This window comes from Salvelinus fontinalis, chromosome 21 (assembly GCF_029448725.1).
Source record: "Salvelinus fontinalis isolate EN_2023a chromosome 21, ASM2944872v1, whole genome shotgun sequence".
NCBI classification, from domain to species: Eukaryota; Metazoa; Chordata; class Actinopteri; order Salmoniformes; family Salmonidae; genus Salvelinus; species Salvelinus fontinalis.
In genome coordinates, this window is record NC_074685.1 from 32,098,896 (window position 1) to 32,119,203 (window position 20,308).

General features: G+C 44.0%; 2 protein-coding genes across 4 annotated transcripts; one reads left to right on the forward strand and one right to left on the reverse strand.

The window, feature by feature from the left end:
* The first annotated feature begins 570 nt into the window (after window positions 1-570).
* LOC129818678 (interleukin-7 receptor subunit alpha-like) lies at window positions 571-12,654 on the forward strand. 2 transcript variants are annotated; one of them, XM_055874820.1, is made up of 8 exons: window positions 571-841; window positions 1,055-1,172; window positions 1,363-1,514; window positions 4,450-4,601; window positions 4,787-4,946; window positions 5,088-5,187; window positions 8,488-8,569; window positions 11,294-12,654. In XM_055874820.1, the coding sequence occupies exons 1-8, from the start codon at window positions 760-762 to the stop codon at window positions 11,714-11,716; spliced, it is 1,269 nt and encodes a 422-aa protein (XP_055730795.1). In that variant the 5' UTR covers window positions 571-759; the 3' UTR covers window positions 11,717-12,654. The 2 variants fall into 2 exon arrangements, with proteins under 2 accessions (XP_055730795.1, XP_055730797.1); XM_055874822.1 differs by having other exon boundaries at window positions 11,297-12,654.
* capslb (calcyphosine-like b) lies at window positions 12,586-18,918 on the reverse strand. 2 transcript variants are annotated; one of them, XM_055874831.1, is made up of 5 exons: window positions 18,811-18,918; window positions 18,310-18,449; window positions 17,740-17,917; window positions 17,420-17,629; window positions 12,586-14,928 (listed from the first exon to the last, which is right to left on the reverse strand). In XM_055874831.1, the coding sequence occupies exons 2-5, from the start codon at window positions 18,444-18,446 to the stop codon at window positions 14,827-14,829; spliced, it is 627 nt and encodes a 208-aa protein (XP_055730806.1). In that variant the 5' UTR covers window positions 18,447-18,449; window positions 18,811-18,918; the 3' UTR covers window positions 12,586-14,826. The 2 variants fall into 2 exon arrangements, with proteins under 2 accessions (XP_055730806.1, XP_055730807.1); XM_055874832.1 differs by having other exon boundaries at window positions 18,310-18,452; window positions 18,811-18,914.
* Window positions 18,919-20,308: the final 1,390 nt, after the last annotated feature.

Here is a 20,308-nt window from a genome sequence, read left to right on the forward strand (position 1 = left end):
CACCCAAGGCACCCTTTCTTAGAAAACATTCTCACAGAAACAACTATCTGAAATTCTCATGCAGGAATGTGCCCTGGCTAGATAAACCTTGAAATACTGACCCCCTGTGATATCACTGAGAGTGATATCACGGGGTCAGAATAAACAATAAACAATGAATTAACAATGGTAATACAAATCATGAAGTTAGGGTTAGCCCGTCAATAGCAGAAGAATATAACCCGACAATTGGATTTTTTATTTATTTATTTCACCTTTATTTAACCAGGTAGGCAAATTGAGAACACGTTCTCATTTACAATTGCGACCTGGCCAAGATAAAGCAAAGCAGTTCGGCACATACAACAACACATAGTTACACATGGAGTAAAACAAACATACAGTCAATAATACAGTGAAAAATAAGTCTATATACAATATGAGCAAGTGAGGATGAGTATCATACTACTCTCAGGGATATTACAGAATATAGAATATAACCTGACAATTGCATAAACGTATCCGGTAAGGTATATGGACCCAAAAACCCTTTCTCTGCCCCCGCCCTCTCTTTCCCTCTTGCTCTCTCTCTCTCTGCCACTCCCTCTTCCTACCACTCTCTCTCGCTATTTTCTGCTCTCCTCTGTGATATTTATACTGAAAGTTCATTGAGACAGCTGAGACATCACTTTGAGTTCCTTGTGCGTGTGTGCCCTAGAGTCTAACACCGCTGTGTGTGGTGCCACTACATCTTATGTTAGTGTGACACCTTTGTGAAAAATGGCATACAGCCTGTGGATCGCCCTACTCCATCTCCCAGTTCTGGTGCACTCTCAAAGTGGAAGAGAATGGGCTGACAACGGTGAGTTGCCTTTTCTCTTGAAGAGTTATTTTAATTCTCTTTAAGAATTATTTACATTCACTGCAACGTTTGTGTCCAAAAATACAGTGCTGGTGCATCATTGAGTGTTATTTCTCACTCCATACCAAAATGTATTTGACAAAATGTATCTGGATTCGCTGCTGTTGACCTCATCTAAATTGCTGAAATGGTTTCCTTTCCTTTCCCTCCCAGAACCCAGAATACTCTGCACTTCTCATCTAAGTGTGTCATCACCAAACACCCTAACCTGCCACTTTGATGATGACAACGGTGACGATGAAATAGAGGACGTAAAAGCCATGATTCTTTGGTAATGAACCTTCTAGAAGACCACTGAACATCAGCTATGTTAGTTAGGAGCTTGTACAATACATTGGACATAAATCATGGGTAGAAGAACACCACCCTTACTGCATATACAGATATCCAAATGTGTAAAATCCTCAGCTGGACTCGGAAATTATTCCCTGAATCTGATTTTATGAATATTATGTTTACAGCTACAGCAACAGCATTGGTGAGCAACGCTGTCTGAAAGAGAAGGGGAATAATGTCACATTTACGAACCTGGACACTCTGCCACCGTGTAATCTCACCATTCAATTAAAAGGAGGCAGCACATTTTGGAAAACAATCCTCTTGGCAAAAATAAGTAAGTTATCATAATTTCATACCTTCTCACCCTAAATTACACCTATTTGTCACATGCTTCGTTAAACAACAGGTGTAGACCAACAGTGAAATACTTACTTATGGGTTGTTTTCCAAAAATGCAGAGTTAAACATAATATTTTATAGAAAAATAATGACAAGAGGAATAAATACACAATGAGTAACGATAACTTGGCTATACTCACGGGTACTAGTTCCGAGTCGATGTGCAGGGGTACGAGATAATTGAGGCAGATATTGTATGTCCATACACAGTACCAGTCAAAAGTTTGGACACACCTACACATCAAGGGTTTTTCGTTATTTTTACTATTTTCTACAAAAAAAAGTGAAAATTTCTTCTAAATGTTTTGTTAATACACTGCATGCATGCTATAGTTTTGAATACATTGGTGTTTTATGTACCATGTTTTATCCTATTGCAAAGTTAAAGAATGTTTTTAATAGTAGTGAAGACATCATTCTTGGCATTCTCTCAACCAGTTTCATGAGGTAATCACCTGGAATCCCATCTGTTTTGCGCTGAGTGGGACTATCATTTATTTTTCAACAGGACAATGACCCAAAACACACCTCCAGGCTGTGTGAGGGTTATTTGTCCAAGAAGGAAAGGGATGGTGCTGTATCAGATGACCTAGCCTCCACAATCACCCGACTTCAACCCAATTGAGATGGTTTGGGATGAGTTGGACCGCAGAGTGAAGGAAAAGCAGCAAACAAGTGCTCAGCATATGTGGAAACTCCTTCAAGACTGTTGGAAAAGCATTCCTCATGAAGCTGGTTGAGAGAATGCCAAGAGTGTACAAAGCTGTCAACAAGGCAGAGGGTGGCTACTTTGAAGAATCTGAAATATAAAATATATTTTGATTTGTTTAACACTTTTTTGGTTACTACATGATTCCTTATTTGTTATTTCATAGTTTTGATGTGTTCACTATTATTCTACAATGTAGAAAATTGGTATAAATAAAGAAAAAACAGTAAATGAGTAGGTGTGTCCAAACTTTTGACTGGTACTGTAGGTAGGGATGAAGTGACTAGGCAACATAGATAATAAACAGTACAAGCAGCGTTTGTGATGAGTCAAAAGAGTACGTGAAAAAAGCGTCAATGCAAATAGTCCGGGTAGCTATTGGTCATCTTTATTTTTTTATTTTTTACCCCAATATCGGGATATCCAATTGGTAGTTACAGTCTTGTCCTATAGCTGCAACTCCCGTATGGACTCGGGAGAGACAAAGGTTGGGAGCCATGCGTCCTCCAAAACACGACCCCGCCAAGCCGCACTGCTCGTCAGCCGCACCAATGTGTCGGAGGAAACATCGTACAACTGGCGACTGAAATCAGTGTGCATGGACCCGGCCCGCCACAAGGAGTCTCCAGAGTGCGATGGGATAAGGACATCCCGGCTGGCCAAACCCTCCCCTAACCCGGACGACGTGGGCCAATTGTGCGCCGCCTCATGGGTCTACCGATCGCAGCCGACTGTGACACAGCCTGGGATCGAACCCTGGGTCTGTAGTGACGCCTCAAGCACTGCAATACATTGCCTTAGACCGCTGCGCCACTCAGGAGGCCTAATGGTTATCTTTTTAACTAATTACTTAGCAGTCTTATGGCTTGGAGGTAGAAGCTATTCAGGGTCCTGTTGGTTCTAGACTTGGTGCATCGATGCCGTTTGCCATGCGGTAGTAGAGAACAGTCTATGACTTGGATGGCTGGAGTCTGACAATTTTTAAGGCCTACCTCTGACACCACCTGCTATAGAGGTCTTGGATGGCAGAGAGCTCGGCCTAAGGGATGTACTGGGCCGTACGCACTACCCTCTGTAGCGCCTCGCTGTCAGATACCAAGCAGTTGCCATGCCAAGCTGTGATGCAGCCAGTCAAGATGCTCTCAATGGTGCAGCTGTATAACTTCTTGAGGATCTGAGGGCCCATGTCAAATCTTTTCAGCTTCCTGAGTGGGAGGAGGCGTTGTCGTGCCCTCTTCATGACTGTGTTGGTGTGTGTGAACCATGATAAGTTCTTAGGGATGTGGACACCGAGGAACTTAAAGCTCTCGACCTGCTCCACTACAGACCTGTCGATGTGGATGGGGGCGTGCTCGGTCCTCTGTTTCCTGTAATCCACGATCAGCATCTTTGTCTTGCTGACATTGAGGAAGTGGTTGTTGTCCTGGCACCACACTGCCAGCTTTCTGACCTCTTCCCTATAGGCTGTCTCGTCGTTGTCGGTGATCAGGCATATCACCGCAGTCATGGGTGAACAGGGATACAGGAGGGGACTAAGCAAACATGAGGGGCCCCTGTGTTGAGGGTCAGCGTGGCGGATGTGTTGTTGCCTACCCTCACCACGTGGGGGCGGCACGTCAGGTAGTCAAGGATCCAGTTGTAAAGGGAGGTTTTTTAATTCCAAGGTCTTTAGCTTAGTGATGAGTTTGGAGGGAATTATGGGGTTGAACACTGAGCTGTAGTCAATAAACAGCATCCTCACATAGGTGTTCCTTTTGTCCAGCTGGGAAAGGGCAGTGTGGAATGCAATAGAAATTGAGTCATCTGTGGATCTGTTGGGGCGATATGCGAATTGGAGTGGGTCCAGAGTGTCTGGGTGATGGTGTTGATGTGACCAACCTTTCAAAGCATTTCAAGGCTACAGATGTGAGCACTACGGGGCAATAGTCATTTAGGCAGGTTACCTTGGCGTTCTTGGACACAGGGACTATGGTGGTCTGCTTGAAACTTGTAGGTATTACATAGTGGGTCAGGGAGAGGTTGAAAATATCAGTGAAGACACTATGGTTTGAATGACAGTTTTTACATGACATCTTCCATCAATTGAGAGTCCTTAGTTGTCTCCTTCATCAATTGCCCTTAACACTTATCCTCTTGTTTCTTGTTCATCTTTATGGTTTAGTTAAACCCATGAGTCCTTGGGTGGTGAATGTCACATTTCTGGGGAGCTCCAACCGGGCTCTTATTTACATTGGGAATCCATACCTAAACGATTACCTGAACCCCAGCAATCAACTGTTCCAATTTCGCATCTGGAGTGTCAAAAATACTCTGGTACAGTAGCCAAAAGTCTATTTGTCTTGGATTTTTGGATGCAAACGCTTAACTATATGATATATATTTCCCTTTAGTTCAGACATAATTATTTAGCAACACTGTAGTTACTCTGTATAGTACAGTATATTCTATGGATACAATTTCTTGTCTTGTTCTTCTTTTACGGTGTACCCTGTTCATAGGTTCATAGCATAACCTATCAGCCTCTGATCATCGAGGGGGACGAGTACCTCCATAAGAACACAGAGTATCACGTCAAGGTTCGAGCCAAGCCAAACGGGAGGTACTTTGATGGGAGCTGGAGTGAATGGAGTGTCCCCCTCAGTTTCAGAACAGACAAAGGTAAAAAAAAAAAAAAAAGGCTTACGTGTCTAAAAAGTATAGTATGATATCGAGACGGTGCAGTTGGAAGTGATAGAGGGTAGAGGAAATGGGAGTCACATGCGTCGTCTCTGCTCTCGTTCTCTCTCCACTCCCCTACAGAGACAAAGATAGATGTCCAGATGCTGTCCTACTCACTCATTGTGGCCATTTTTGCTCTGCTTCTGGTCACCTTGGCAGTTAGTATTTTCTGGAGATTACAGTGAGTATTAAATTGGTCTCCTTTTCCTCTGCAAATCATCTTTTGTGTGTGTGTGTGTGTGTGTGTGTGCGTGTGTGTCAAATCAAATCAAATTTGATTTGTCACATGCGCCGAATACAACCTTACAGTGAAATACTTACTTACAAGCCCTTAACCAACAATGAAGATTTAAGAAAATACCTACAAAAAAGTAAGAGATAAGAATAACAAATAATTAAAGGGCAGCAGTAAATAACAATAGCGGGGCTCTATACAGGGGATACCGGTACAGAGTCAATGTGCAGGGTCACCGGTGTAGAGGTAATTGAGGTAATATGTACATATAGGTAGAGTTATTAAAGTGACTATGCATAGATAATAACAGAGAGTAGCAGCAGCGCAGAAAGGGGGGGTGCAAATAGTCTAAGTAGCCATTTGATTAGCCGCTTGTCGTGCGTTAGCAGAGAGAACAGTCTATGACTAAGGTGGCTGGAGTCTTTGACAATTTTTAGGGCCTTCCTCTGACACCACCTGGTATAGAGGTCCTGGATGGCAGGAAGCTTGGCCCCAGTGATGTACTGGGCCGTACGCACTACCCCCTGTAGTGCCTTGCGGTCGGAGGCTGAGCAGTTGCCATACCAGGCATTGATGCAACCCGTCAGGATGCTCTCGATGGTGCAGCTGTAAAACCTTTTGAGGATCTGAGGAGCCATGCCAAATATTTTCAGTCTCCTGAAAATCGGTTTTGTTGTGCCCTCTTCACGACTGTCTTGGTGTGCTTGGACCATGTTAGTTTGTTGGTGATGTGGACGCCAAGAAACTTGAAGCTCTCAACCTGCTCCACCACAGCCCTGTCGATGAGAATGGGGGCGTGCTCGGTACTCCTTTTCCTGTAGTCCACAATCATCTCCTTTGTATTGATCACGTTGAGAGAGTGGTTGTTGTCCTTGCACCACACGGTCAAGTCTCTGACCTCCTCCATATAGGCTGTCTCATCGTTGTCGGTGATCAGGCCTACCACTGTTGTGTCATCGGCAAACTTGATGATGGTGTTGGCATTGTGCCAGGCCGTGCAGTCATGAGTGAAATGGGAGTACAGGGGACTGAGCACGCACCCCTGAGGGGCATCCGTGTTGAGGATCAGCGTGGCAGATGTGTTGTCACCTACCCTTACCAGCTAGGGGTGGCACGTCAGGATGTCCAGGAACCAGTTGCAGAGGGAGGTGTTTAGTCCCAAGTTAGCTTAGTGATGAGCTTTGAGGGCACTATGGTGTTGAACACTGAGCTGAAGTCAATGAATAGCATTCTCACATTGGTGTTCCTTTTGTCCAGGTGTGAAAGGGCAGTGTGAAGTGCAATTCAGATTGCATCATCTGTGGATCTGTTGGTGTGGTATGCAAATTGGAGTGGGTCGAGGGTTTCTAGGATAATGGTGTTGATGTGAGCCATGACCGGCCTTTCAAAGCCTTTCATGGCTACAGACATGAGTGCTACGGGTCGGTAGTCATTTAGGCAGGTTACCTTAGTGTTCTTGGGCACAGGGACTATGGTGGTCTGCTTGAAACATGTTGGTATTACAGACTCAGACAGGGAGAGGTTGAAAATGTCAATGAAGACACTTGCCAGTTGGTCAGCGCATGCTCGGAGTACACATCCTGGTAATCTGTCTGGCCCTGCGGCCTTGTAAATGTTGACCTGTTTCAAAGTCTTACTCACATCGGGTTTGGAGAGCGTGATCACACAGTCATCTGGAACAGCTGATGCTCTCATGCATGTTTCAGTGTTACTTGCCTCGAAGCGAGCATAGAAGTTATTTAGCTCATCTGGTAGGCTTGTGTCACTGGGCAGCTCGCGGCTGTGCTTCCCTTTGTAGTCTATAATAGTTTGCAAGCCCTGCCACATCCGACGAGCGTCGGAGCCGGTGTAGTACAATTCGATCAGTCCTGTACTGCCGCTTTGCCTGTTTGATGGTTCGTCGGAGGGCATAGCGGGATTTCATATAAGCTTCCGGGTTAGAGTCCCGCTCCTTGAAAGTGGCAGTTCTACCCTTTAGCTCAGTGCAAATGTTGCCTGTAATCCATGGCTTCTGGTTGGGGTATGTACGTACAGTCACTGTGGGGATGACGTCATCGATGCACTTATTGATAAAGCCTGTGACTGATGTGGTGTACTCCTCAATGCCATCGGAAGAATCCCGGAACATATTCCAGTCTGTGCTAGCAAAACAGTCCTGTAGTTTAGCATCTGCTTCATCTGACACCTTTTTATAGACCGAGTCACTGGTGTTTTCTGCTTTAATTTTTGCTTGTAAGCAGGAATCAGGAGGATAGAATTATGGTCAGATTTACCAAATGGAGGGCGAGGGAGAGCTTTGTACGCGTCTCTGTGTGTGGAGTAAAGGTGGTTTTTTTCTATCGTTTTCCCCCCCTCTGGTTGCACATTTAACATGCTGCTAGAAATTAGGTAAAACTGATTTAAGTTTCCCTGCATTAAAGTCCCCGGCCACTAGGAGTGCCACCTCTGGATGAGCGCTTTCCTGTTTGCTTATGGCGGTATACAGCTCATTGAGTGCGGTTTTAGTGCCAGCATCGGTCTGGTGGTATGTAGACAGCTACGAAAATTACAGATGAAAAATATCTAGGTAGATAGTGTGGTTTACAGCTAATCATGAGATACTCTACCTCAGGTGAGCAAAACCTCGAGACTTCCTTAGATATCGTGCACCAGCTGTTGTTTACATATATGCATAGACCCCCGCCCCGTGTCTTACTAGAAGCTGCTGTTCTATCCTGCCGATAGAATGTATAACCCGCCAGCTGTATGTTCTTAATGTCGTCGTTCAGCCATGACTCGGTGAAACATAAGATATTACAGTTTTTAATGTCATGTTGGTAGGATATATGTGCTTTCAGTTCGTCCAATTTATTTTCCAGCAATTTAACGTTAGCTAGCAGGACGGATGGCAAAGGCAGATCGTCGCCTGATCCTCACAAGGCACCCTGATCTCTTTACGCAAAATCTTTGTTTCCTTCTCGAGCGAATGACAGGGATGAGGGTCCGTTAGAGTGTTTGTAGTATATCCTTCCCGTCTGACTCATTAAAGAAAAACTCTTCGTCCAATTCGAGGTGAGTAATCGCTGTTCTGATGTCCAGAAGCTCTTTTCGGTCATAAGAGATGGTAGCAGCAACATTATGTACAAAACGTGAAAAAAAAAAAAAATAGCACAGTTGGTTAAGAACCGATAAGACGGCAGCCATCCGCTCCGGCGTGTATGTGTGTGTGTGCATGTCCTCCACTCTCATGTCTCTCTTTCCTCGCAGAATACATTCCTTCATATGGCCAAGCATTCCACATCCCAAACACACACTTCTCCAGATCGTCCAGACCTACGAGCCAATGAAGGTACACTATACATTCTAAAAGTATTCTGACCCATTGACTTTTTCCACATTTTGTTACGTTACAGCCTTATCAAAAATATATGTTTCCTCATCAATCTACACACAATACCCCATAATGACAAAGCATACTGATATATTACATTTACATAAGTATTCAGACCCTTTACTCAGTACTTTGTTTAAGAACCTCTGGCAGCGATTACAGCCTCGAGTATTGATGCTATAAGCTTGGCACACCTGTATTTGGGGAGTATCCCCCATTCTTCTCTGCAGATCCTCTCGAGCTCTGTCAGGTTAGATGGGGAGCGTCGCTGCAAAGCTATTTTCAGGTCTCTCCAGAGATGTTCGATCGGGTTCACGTCCGGGCTCTGTCTGGGCCACTCAAGGATATTCAGAGACTTGTCCTGAAGCCACTCCTGCGTTGTCTTGTCTGTGTGCATAGGGTCGTTGTCCTGTTGGAAGGTGAATCTTCGCCACAGTCTGAGGTCCTGAGTGCTCTGGAACAGGTTTTCATCAAGGATCTCTCTTTAGTTTGCTCCCTTTCCCTGCAGCTGAAAAACATTCACACAGCATAATGCTTCCACCACCATGCTTCACCGTAGGAATTGTGCCAGGTTTCCTCCAGACGTGACGCTCGGCATTCAGGCCAAAGAGTTCAATCTTGGTTCCATCAGACCGGAGAATCTTGCTTCTCATTGTCAGAGTCCTTTAGGTGCCTTTTGGCAAACTCTAAGAGGGCTGCCATGTGCCTTTTACTGAGGAGTGGCTTACGTCTGGCCACTCTACCATAAAGGCCTGATTGGTGGAGTGCTGCAGAGATGGTTGTCCTTCTGGAAGGTTCTCCCATTTCCACAGATGGAGCTCAGTCATAGTGACCATCAGGTTCTTGGTCACCTCACTGACCAAGGCCCTTCTCTCCGGGTTGCTTAGTTTGGCCGGGTGGCTAGCTCTACAAAGAGTCTTGGTGGTTCCAAACTTCTTCCGTTTAAGAATGATGGAGGCCACTGTTTTCTTGGGGGCCTTCAATGCTACAGAAAGTTTTTGGTACCCTTCCCCAGATCTGTGCATCGACACAATCATGTCTTGGAGCTTGAGGGCCAATGCCTTTGACCTCATGGCTTGGTTTTTGCTCTGACATGCACTGTCAACTGTGGGACCTTATAGACAGGTGTGTCCCTTTCCAAATCATGCCCAATCGATTGGAGTCCACCTGTGGTAAATTCAATCAATCATATAAACATCTCAAGGATGATCAATGGAAACAGGATGCGCCTGAGCTCAATTTCAAGTCTTATAGCAAAGGGTCTGAATACTTATGTAAATAAGGTATATAAATAAATGTGCAAAATTTCTAAAAACCTGTTTTCTGTTTCTCATTATGGGGTATTGTGTGTAGATTGATGAGGGGGAAAATACATTACATCCATTTTAGAATAAAGCTGTAACGTAACAAAATATGAAAAAGGGAAGGGGTCTGAATACTTTCCAAGTGCACTGTACATACAAAAGTATGTGGACACCCATTCAAATGAGTGGATTCGGCTATTTCAGCCACACCCGTTGCTGACACGTGTATAAAATCCAGCACACCGCCATGCAATCCCCATAGACAAACATTGGCAGTAGAATGGCCATACTGAAGAGCTCAGTGACTTTGACTTTCAACGTGGCATCGTCATGGGATGTCACCTTTCCAACAAGTCAGTTCGTCAAATTTCTGCCCTTCTAGAGCTGCCCCGGTCAACTGTAAGTGCTGTTATTGTGAAGTGGAAACGTTTAGTAGCAAGAATGGCTCAAGCGCAAAGTGGGTCACACAAACTCATAGAATGGGATAGCCGAGTGCTAAAGCGCACAGCGCGTAAAAATCGTCTGTATGTGTGGTTGCAAACTCTAGGTTTCCATGGCCAATCAGCCACACACAAGCCTAAGATTACCACTCGCAATGCCAAGCGTTGGCTGGAGTTGTGTAAAGCTTGCCGCCATTGGACTCTGGAGCAGTGGAAACGTTCTCTGGAGTGATGAATCACGCTTCACCATCTGGCAGTCTGACGGATGAATCTGGGTATGACGGATGCCAGGAGAACGCTACCTTCCCGAATGCATAGTCCCAACTGTAAGGTTTGGTGGAGGAAGAATAATGGTCTGGGGCTGTTTTTTATGGTTCAGGCTAGGCCTCTTAGTTCCAGTGAAGGGAAATCTTAATGCTACAGCATACAATAACATTCTAGACTATTCTGTGCTTCCAACTTTGTGGCAACAGTTTGGGAAAGGGCCTTTCCTATTGCAGCATGACAATGCCATTCAGAAATGGTTTGTCGAGATTGGTGTGGAAGAACTTGACTGGCCTGCACAGAGCCCTGACCTCAACCCGTTCGAACACCTTTGGGATGAATTGGAACACCGACTGCGAGCCAGGCCTAATCGCACACCATCAGTGCCCGACCTCACTAATGCTCTTGTGGCTGAATGGAAGCAGGTCCCCGCTGCAATGTTCCATCATCTAGTGGAAAGCCTTCCCAGAAGAGTGGAGGCTGTTATAGCAGCAAAGGAGGGACCAACTCCATACTAATGCCCATGATTTTGGAATGAGATGTTCAATGAGCAGGTGTCCACATACTTTTTGTTATGTAGTGTAAGTCCTCTGATATGCACTAGATTGGGAACAATAATGTCCATAATGAGTTAGAAGGATATTGGTTTATCCTGTCTCTTTCCTGTGACCCAGCAGGGCCAACCTCTGAGCTTTAACCCAGAGGTGTTCAGTGACCTCAAGATCCAGCTGGTGGAGCTGGACGAGGAGCAGCACGTTACTGCCCAACCCCCTGACTCTGACGCCCATCCCCTCACTGAGGTCAAAGATCAATACCTCATTCAAGAGTGTGATGGGGATACGAAGTCCTGCCATAGCACCAGTAGTGGAGGTTCGGAGGCCATACTGTTGAGGTGCAAGTCCCCAGGAGAGCACCCCAACTTTGGGGCTGGGAGCAGTGGCTCCACCATGGGTATCCTGGACCTGAAGAGTGACACGGAGAGTGTGGAGACAGACGACAGTGATGGTAACATTGGTCCTGAGGGGCTAGTTGCTACCCAGCAAGGAGGTAAAGGTGAGGTGTATGTCACCATGTCTAGTTTCTATCAGATCCAGTGAGAGATGTAGAGAGAAAGAGCTTATTCAAGGTTATAGCTTTTTATTACATTCTTACGCTGAGCTCTGAGCGACTTTGTTAACGGCTGCTTTCATATGAGGTCTATTTGATCCACCGTGACTCAAACTGACTATCCACTGACTCCCAGTATCGCAAGACTAGCAGAAGTCAATGCACATGTTATTTACAAATGATAGGAGACAGAACAGGAATAATCCTCATTATGTTTCTTAGGTCTTGTGTTATTAATCTGTTGGTAGTTGCAAAAGACAAGGGAGAACTTGACTTGACTAACTTGAAATACAAAGCTGTCCCTCCTTTATATATTATTTTTGCATTTGCACTTCTTCCCATTTTGTATATTGTACTGAGGATAGTATACTGAGGAGCCACCGTGATATCCTGGCCTAATATTATTATAATACACACTGCTGCTTCTTATGACCTTGACACAGATACTCTTTACTTTACCATGACAACAGCTGCAAAGTAAACCTAGAATGTATCATTCAATTCCTCAGGGTTTGAACCCTTCTACACATTTATAGACATAAACATGGCAATAAGGTTTGATTAATTTATCTGTCTGTCACGTTTTTTTCTCCTCTTTTTGCACATACATGATTGTATTTCCTGCAGTTACCAGTACGTAGTTTTTTAAAACTTTGAATGTATTGTACTATGAACTATCATGCATTCGTTTTCAATGCAGAACGCTTGATCATTTTGTTGAACACGTTATGGGAGACATAGCATTAGACAGTCTTCAGCTTCACCGTATTACAGCTTTTTTTTCTGTAAATCTAGTATTTGTATATTTTACTCGAACAAATGTGACAGCATTTCCTGTATAAAAATGACCGTTGCTAAATTTTGTGTTTAAAACATTTTATTAAAACAGATCAAATGTGTATGCATAATAAATAAATTAAAAGTATAATTTCTTCTGCTCTCATCCCCTGAAATGACTGTACTTTGATTTATCATTCATGTTGTATCTGTTCAACCAATCTGAATGTAAGGGGATCTCTATGGTTTTCCTGTGTCTTTATATAAAGTTGTATTCCAACATTGCCGCCTCAATCAGACCGACAGTGTTTTGGTACACCAGAAGTACATTCATTTACAAAGGAATTCTGCTTTTGCTTTGCAGCATTGCGTTGCAGAGGCAGTTGCAGTGCGTTCTGTGTAATGCATAACATGGTATGGTATATACATGCGTTCAGTTTAGTTGCGTAGCTATGCAAAACGGTATGTAATGATGCTGTCGGTCTGATCGAGGTGTCAGACTGTGGACTACAGTTTTCTACAATACATACAGTGGGGAGAACAAGTATTTGATACACTGCCGATTTTGCAGGTTTTCCTACTTACAAAGCATGTAGAGGTCTGTAATTTTTATCATAGGTACACTTCAACTGTGAGAGACGGAATCTAAAACAAAAATCCAGAAAATTACATTGTATGATTTTTAAGTAATTCCTTTGCATTTTATTGCATGACATAAGTATTTGATACATCAGAAAAGCAGAACTTAATATTTGGTACAGAAACCTTTGTTTGCAATTACAGAGATCATACATTTCCTGTAGTTCTTGACCAGGTTTGCACACACTGCAGCAGGGGTTTTGGCCCACTCCTCCATACAGACCTTCTCCAGATCCTTCAGGTTTCGGGGCTGTCGCTGGGCAATACGGAAATTCAGCTCCCTCCAAAGATTTTCTATTGGGTTCAGGTCTGGAGACTGGCTAGACCACTCCAGGACCTTGAGATGCTTCTTACGGAGCCACTCCTTAGTTGCCCTGGCTGTGTGTTTCGGGTCGTTGTCATGCTGGAAGACCCAGCCACGACCCATCTTCAATGCTCTTACTGTGGGAAGGAGGTTGTTGGCCAAGATCTCGCGATACATGGCCCCATCCATCCTCCCCTCAATACGGTGCAGTTGTCCTGTCCCCTTTGCAGAAAAGCAGCCCCAAAGAATGATGTTTCCACCTCCATGCTTCACGTTTGGGATGGGTTCTTGGGGTTGTACTCATCCTTCTTCTTCCTCCAAACACAGGGAGTGGAGTTTAGACCAAAAAGTTATATTTTTGTCTCATCAGACCACATGACCTTCTCCCATTCCTCCTCTGGATCATCCAGATGGTCATTGGCAAACTTCAGATGGGCCTGGACATGCGCTGGCTTGAGCAGGGGGACCTTGCGTGCGCTGCAGGATTTTAATCCATGACGGCGTAGTGTGTTACTAATGGTTTTCTTTGAGACTGTGGTCCCAGGTCTCTTCAGGTCAGTGACCAGGTCCTGCCGTGTAGTTCTGGGCTGATCCCTCACCTTCCTCATGATCATTGATGCCCCACGAGGTGATATCTTGCATGGAGCCCCAGACCGAGGGTGATTGACCGTCATCTTGAACTTCTTCCATTTTCTAATAATTGCGCCAACAGTTGTTGCCTTCTCACTAAGCTGCTTGCCTATTGTCCTGTAGCCCATCCCAGCCTTGTGCAAGTCTACAATTTTATCCCTGATGTCCTTACACAGCTCTCTGGTCTTGGCCATTGTGGAGAGGTTGGAGTCTGTTTGATTGAGCGTGTGGACAGGTGTCTTTTATACAGGTAACGAGTTCAAACAGGTGCAGTTAATACAGGTAATGAGTGGAGAACAGGAGGGCTTCTTAAAGAAAAACTAACAGGTCTGTGAGAGCCGGAATTCTTACTGGTTGGTAGGTGATCAAATACTTATGTCATGCAATAAAATGCAAATTAATTACTTAAAAATCATACAATGTGATTTTCGTTTTAGATTCCGTCTCTCACAGTTGAAGTGTACCTATGATAAAAATTACAGACCTCTACATGCTTTGTAAGTAGGAAAACCTGCAAAATCGGCAGTGTATCAAATACTTGTTCTCCCCACTGTATATAGCTAGATGTAGTTAGTTAGCTTGTGGAGAGAGTGACTAACTGAAATACATATTTTAACATTGCACAAAATATGAACAAGTCAATTATAAATATTAGTTTGTCAACATGATTTCCATAAAATATTAGTTTAAGAAAGCACCTTGAAGAACTGTCCATTAAAAATCATTATCATAAATGTATCAACTTAAAACTCATAATTTCCATGCATTTTTCATCATTAGAATGAAATAGACATCACTGTCGATGGAGGCACTGACTCCGCAGTAGTAGTTGAGAAACTCCTCCTTGGTGACCTGCAGAAGGGGAGGAAGTGACAGACAGAGCTTACTGAACCAGCCTATACCATCAGTGTCAGATAGAGACAGAAAACCCACATTGCACTGATAAGGAGAACTGGAACACAAGAGTTGAAAGGGAAAGGGAAAGGCAAGGTTGTGTGAGAGCTGAGGGTGTCACCCTTTTGCATTTCCCCCCCTTTTTTTGTAAGCATTTCACTGTAAGGTACACCTACACCTGTTGTATTCTGTGCATGTGATAAATAACATTTGATTTGATCAATACATTGACATTTTCCTCTAACGTCCAAATGCTTATTTAATCAGGCCACTAAAGGTGCATTATACACTGAACAAAAATATAAACGCAACATGTAAAGTGTTGGTCCCATGTTTCATGAGCTGAATTTTTTTTTTATGTGCACAAATGTGTTTACATTCCTGTAAGTGAGTCTCTCCTTTGCTAAGATAATCCATCCACTGGCATATCAAGAAGCTGACTAAACAGCATGATCATTACACAGGTGCACCTTCTGCTAGGGACAATAAAAGGCCACTAAAATGTGCAGTTTTGGCACACAACAAAATGTCATAGAAGTCTTACGTTTTGAGGGAGCATGCAATTGGCATGCTGACATCACAAATGTCCACCAGATCTGTTGCCAGAGAATGTAATGTTAATTTCTCTACCATAAGCCGCCTCCAACGTGGTTTTAGAGAATTTGGCATTATGTCTAACTGGCCTCACAACCACGTGTAACCACGCCAGCTCAGGACCTCCAAATCCAGCTTCTTCACCTGCGGGATCGCCTGAGACCAGCCATCCAGACAGCTGATAAAACTGTGGGTTTGCACAACCGAAGAATTTCTGCTGTCAGAAATCGTCTCAGGGAAGCTCATCTGCATGCTCGCCATCCTCACCAGGGTAACCGTAACCGACTTCAGCGGGCAAATGCTCACCTTCGATGGCCACTGGCACGCTGGAGAAGTGTGCTCTTCACGTATGAATCCCAGTTTCAACTGTAATGGGCAGATGGCAGACAGCGTGGCATGGCATTGTGTGGGCGAGTGTTTTGCTGATGTCAACGTTGTGAACAGAGTGCCCCATGGTGGTGGTGGGGATATGGTATGGCCAGGCATAAGCTACGGACAGCAATTAATTTGCATTTTATCGATGGAAATTTCGATGGACAAAGATATTGTGACAAGATCCTGAGGCCCATTATCGTGCCATTCATCCGCTGCCATCACCTCATGTTTCAGCATGATAATGCACGGCCCCATGTACATATTATACCAAACTACTGCATAGAGAAATATAAGCGAAAGGAGACACCATGGTCTTTCTCTATGCAGTAGATTAGTGGGGTGTAACGCTCTCCTTTTGCTTATTTTCTCTATGCAGTAGATTAGTGGGGTGTAACGCTCTCCTTTTGCTTATATATTTCTCTATGCAGTAGTTTAGTGGGGTGTAACGCTCTCCTTTTGCTTATATATCTCTATGCAGTAGTTTAGTGGGGTGTAACGCTCTCCTTTTGCTTATATATTTCTCTATGCAGTAGATTAGTGGGGTGTAACGCTCTCCTTTTGCTTATATTTCTCTACTCAGTAGTTTAGTGGGGTGTAACGCTCTCCTTTTGCTTATACATTTCTCTATGCAGTAGTTTAGTGGGGTGTAACGCTCTCCTTTTGCTTATATATCTCTATGCAGTAGTTTAGTGGGGTGTAACGCTCTCCTTTTGCTTATATATTTCTCTATGCAGTAGTTTAGTGGGGTGTAACGCTCGCCTTTTGCTTATATTTCTCTACTCAGTAGTTTAGTGGGGTGTAACGCTCTCCTTTTGCTTATATATTTCTCTATGCAGTAGTTTAGTGGGGTGTAACGCTCTCCTTTTGCTTATATATTTCTCTATGCAGTAGTTTAGTGGGGTGTAACGCTCGCCTTTTGCTTATATTTCTCTACTCAGTAGTTTAGTGGGGTGTAACGCTCGCCTTTTGCTTATATTTCTCTACTCAGTAGTTTAGTGGGGTGTAACGCTCTCCTTTTGCTTATATATATATCTCTATGCAGTAGTTTAGTGGGGTGTAACGCTCTCCTTTTGCTTATATTTCTCTACTCAGTAGTTTAGTGGGGTGTAACGCTCTCCTTTTGCGTATATATTTCTCTATGCAGTAGTTTAGTGGGGTGTAACGCTCTCCTTTTGCTTATATTTCTCTATGCAGTAGTTTAATGGGGTGTGACGCTCTCCTTTTGCTTATATATTTCTCTATGCAGTAGTTTAGTGGGGTGTAACGCTCTCCTTTTGCTTATATTTCTCTATGCAGTAGTTTAATGGGGTGTGACGCTCTCCTTTTGCCTATATATTTCTCTATGCAGTAGTTTAGTGGGGTGTAACGCTCTCCTTTTGCTTATATATTTCTTAGTTGAGCAGTATAGGTGTACACTATAGTTGAGGTGGATGATGGTAAGACCCTTATTACCTATACCCAACATTGTTATCAGTATTACCTGTCCGTCCTTGTCGTAAGGAGAGTCGAAGCTGTCCAGGAATTTGCGGAATATTTGCTCTTCTGTCCATTCCCCGTTTTGATATTTGGGATGGTACTTGACATTGTAAACTCCCCTTAGATCTTCAATAGTGATCACCCCGTCATTAGTCTTATCCAGCTTCCTAAAGGCCTGCATGATCACCTCCTTCCTGGCATTGGACATCGGAGGCTGCAAGCAGAAATAATGCACAACGTTTACAAATGGCATACTGTAAGTGTGATCACATTTCAACAGTTATCATGTACTTCAGAGGCTTACCCCTTACCACTGATATTTACCCTGAGAGTGAGGAGAAATTCATCAAAGTCGATGAATCCACTGTTGTCCCGGTCAAAACGCTGAAACATTGCCATGGCTTCCTCTTTCTCGATGAGGACACCATAGTCATTAAGGCCCTTCATAAACTCCTTCATATCTAAGGTACGGTTATTGTCATCATCCATTATCTTGAATGTTCTGACAAATAATTAAACAATTGAAGAAGAAAAAAGATAAATACTTAGCTGTTGAAGAAAATCAGACAGTATTTCGTGGAGTTCACATTACTGAAACAATCCTTGCATTTTATAAACCAACCAAGAGAGGTCCTTAGACTAATTCAGACTACGTTACAGGCTTGACTAGTGACATATTTGATACAGTTGGCCTGTTAAATCACTACTGCATCAAACAAACCCACTGTTCCTAGGCCGTCAATGAAAATAAGAATTTGTTCTTAACTGACTTGCCTAGTTAAATAAAAGGTAAAATAAAATAAATGATTTGATGTTGATGACCTCCTGGGCAACAGTTGATATAGAACCATTTCCTCTGCCCATCACATAAAAGTATACTGTCCTTTCTCTCACCTGCCCAGACCCTTGATGCCAGAAGAGCCTCTTGCAAGACACTGCAACCTCAAGCTTTCCACAGGATCTGTGCACACAGACAGCTGTTTTTTGGCGTTCACTGCCATCTCCCGATCATGTCGTGACGTCCCCGCCATTTCCTGCTGCCAGGAAATGCATTTGCATAACTGATTTCCAAGCATACATTTCGATTTGATACAGAAAACATTCCATTTTCAATGATGTCTAGTACAGTATTTGAGAGACGGTGACAATGATAAATGAAACGTAAAGCTATGTGATAGCTATGTGACAAAAAGGGCGTAGTGGGGAAACGAACAGGTAGGTTCAAGTTGTCACCTGGCGCTTGCTAGCTGAACGGTCAAACTAGCCTAGCAAGTCGTTTGCATTATGTCCGTGTTTGCAATAAAGTCTAATTGTACCCATTTAGATATTTAGCTTCCTAAATACAAGTTATTTAGAATTTGTTTGCTACTTTATCTGTAGATGCGATCAACTTACCGTGCAAGTTAATATTGATATTGCAACCTGTAACTGTAAACAACATCAGCAGCGGTCCCTCTTCCCAGTCCACACCCCTACGCGTTCCCATAGAAATGTGGGCTTGCCTTATCCTCTTGCCTGCCCCCTTTGGCCCTTGAGCACAAGTCAGTTTACGGAAAGTGGTGTAAAGTATCTACATACAAATACTTTGAAGTACTACTTAAATAGTTCTTGGGGGTATCTGTACTTTACTATTTATATATTTTTGACAACATTTACTTCACTACATCCCTTAAGAAAATATATACTTTTTACTCCCATACATTTTCGAACGGGTAGGCCATACTAAACTCAGCAAAACAAGAAACGTCCTTTTTTCAGGACCCTGTCTTTCAAAGATAATTAGTAAAAATCCAAATAACTTCACAGATCTTCATTGTAAAGGGTTTAAACACGGTTTCCCAAGCGTGTTCAATGAACCATAAACAGTTAATGAACATGCACCTGTGGAATGGTCTAACAGCTTACCAACGGTAGGCACGAACAGCTTACAGGCGGTAGGCAATTAAGGTCACAGTTATGAAAACGTAGGACACTAAAGAGGCCTTTCTACTGACTCTGAAAAACACCAAAAGAAAGATGCCCAGGGTCCCTGTTCATCTGCGTGAAAGTGCCTTGCATGCTGCAAGGAGGCATGAGGACTGCAGATGTGGCCAGGGCAATACATTTTAATGTCCGTACTGTGCGACGCCTAAGACAGCACTACAGGGGGACAGGACGGACAGCTGATCGTCCTCGCAGTGACAGACCATATGTAACAACACCTGCACAGGATCGGTACATCCGAACATCACACCTGTGGGACAGGTACAGGATGGCAACAACAACTGCCCGAGTTACACCAGGAACGCACAATCCCTCCATCAGTGCTCAGATTGTCCACAATAGGCTGAGAGAGGCTGGACTGAGGGCTTGTGGGCCTGTTGTAAGGCAGGCCCTCACCAGACATCACAGGCAACAAGGACTGACAAATAGTGCTCTTCACTCACCAGGGATGATGGTCAGATTCGCGTTTATCGGCGAAGGAATGAGCGTTACACAGAGGCCTGTACTCTGGAATGGGATCGATTTGGAGGTGGAGGGTCCGTCATGGTCTGGGGCGGTGTGTAACAGCATCATCGGACTGAGCTTGTCGTCATTGCAGGTAATCTTAACGCTGTGTGTTACAGGGAAGACATCCTCCTCCCTCATGTGGTACCCTTCCTGTAGGCTCATCCTGACATGACCCTCCAGCATGACAATGCCACCAGCCATACTGCTCATTCTGTGCGTGATTTCCTGCAAGATAGGAATGGCCAGCGAAGAGCCCGGATCTCAATCCCATTAAGCACGTTTGGGATTTGTTGGATCCGAGGGTGAGGGCTAGGGCCGTTCCCCCCAGAAATGTCCGGGAACTTGCAGGTGCCTTGGTGGAAGAGTGGGGTAACATCTCACAGCAAGACCTGGCAAATCTGGT

Excerpts from the sequence above, each read along its gene's own strand:
- LOC129818678 (XM_055874820.1), top strand. The coding sequence starts at position 760 with ATGGCATACAGCCTGTGGATCGCCCTACTCCATCTCCCAGTTCTGGTG. Across the intron at positions 1,173-1,362 it reads GTAAAAGCCATGATTCTTTG|CTACAGCAACAGCATTGGTG; the intron begins GTAATGAACCTT and ends TTATGTTTACAG. Across the intron at positions 1,515-4,449 it reads AATCCTCTTGGCAAAAATAA|TTAAACCCATGAGTCCTTGG; the intron begins GTAAGTTATCAT and ends TTTATGGTTTAG.
- capslb (XM_055874831.1), bottom strand. The coding sequence starts at position 18,446 with ATGGCGGGGACGTCACGACATGATCGGGAGATGGCAGTGAACGCCAAA. Across the intron at positions 17,630-17,739 it reads AATTTCTCCTCACTCTCAGG|CCTCCGATGTCCAATGCCAG; the intron begins GTAAATATCAGT and ends TTCTGCTTGCAG. Across the intron at positions 14,929-17,419 it reads CTTACGACAAGGACGGACAG|GTCACCAAGGAGGAGTTTCT; the intron begins GTAATACTGATA and ends CCCCTTCTGCAG.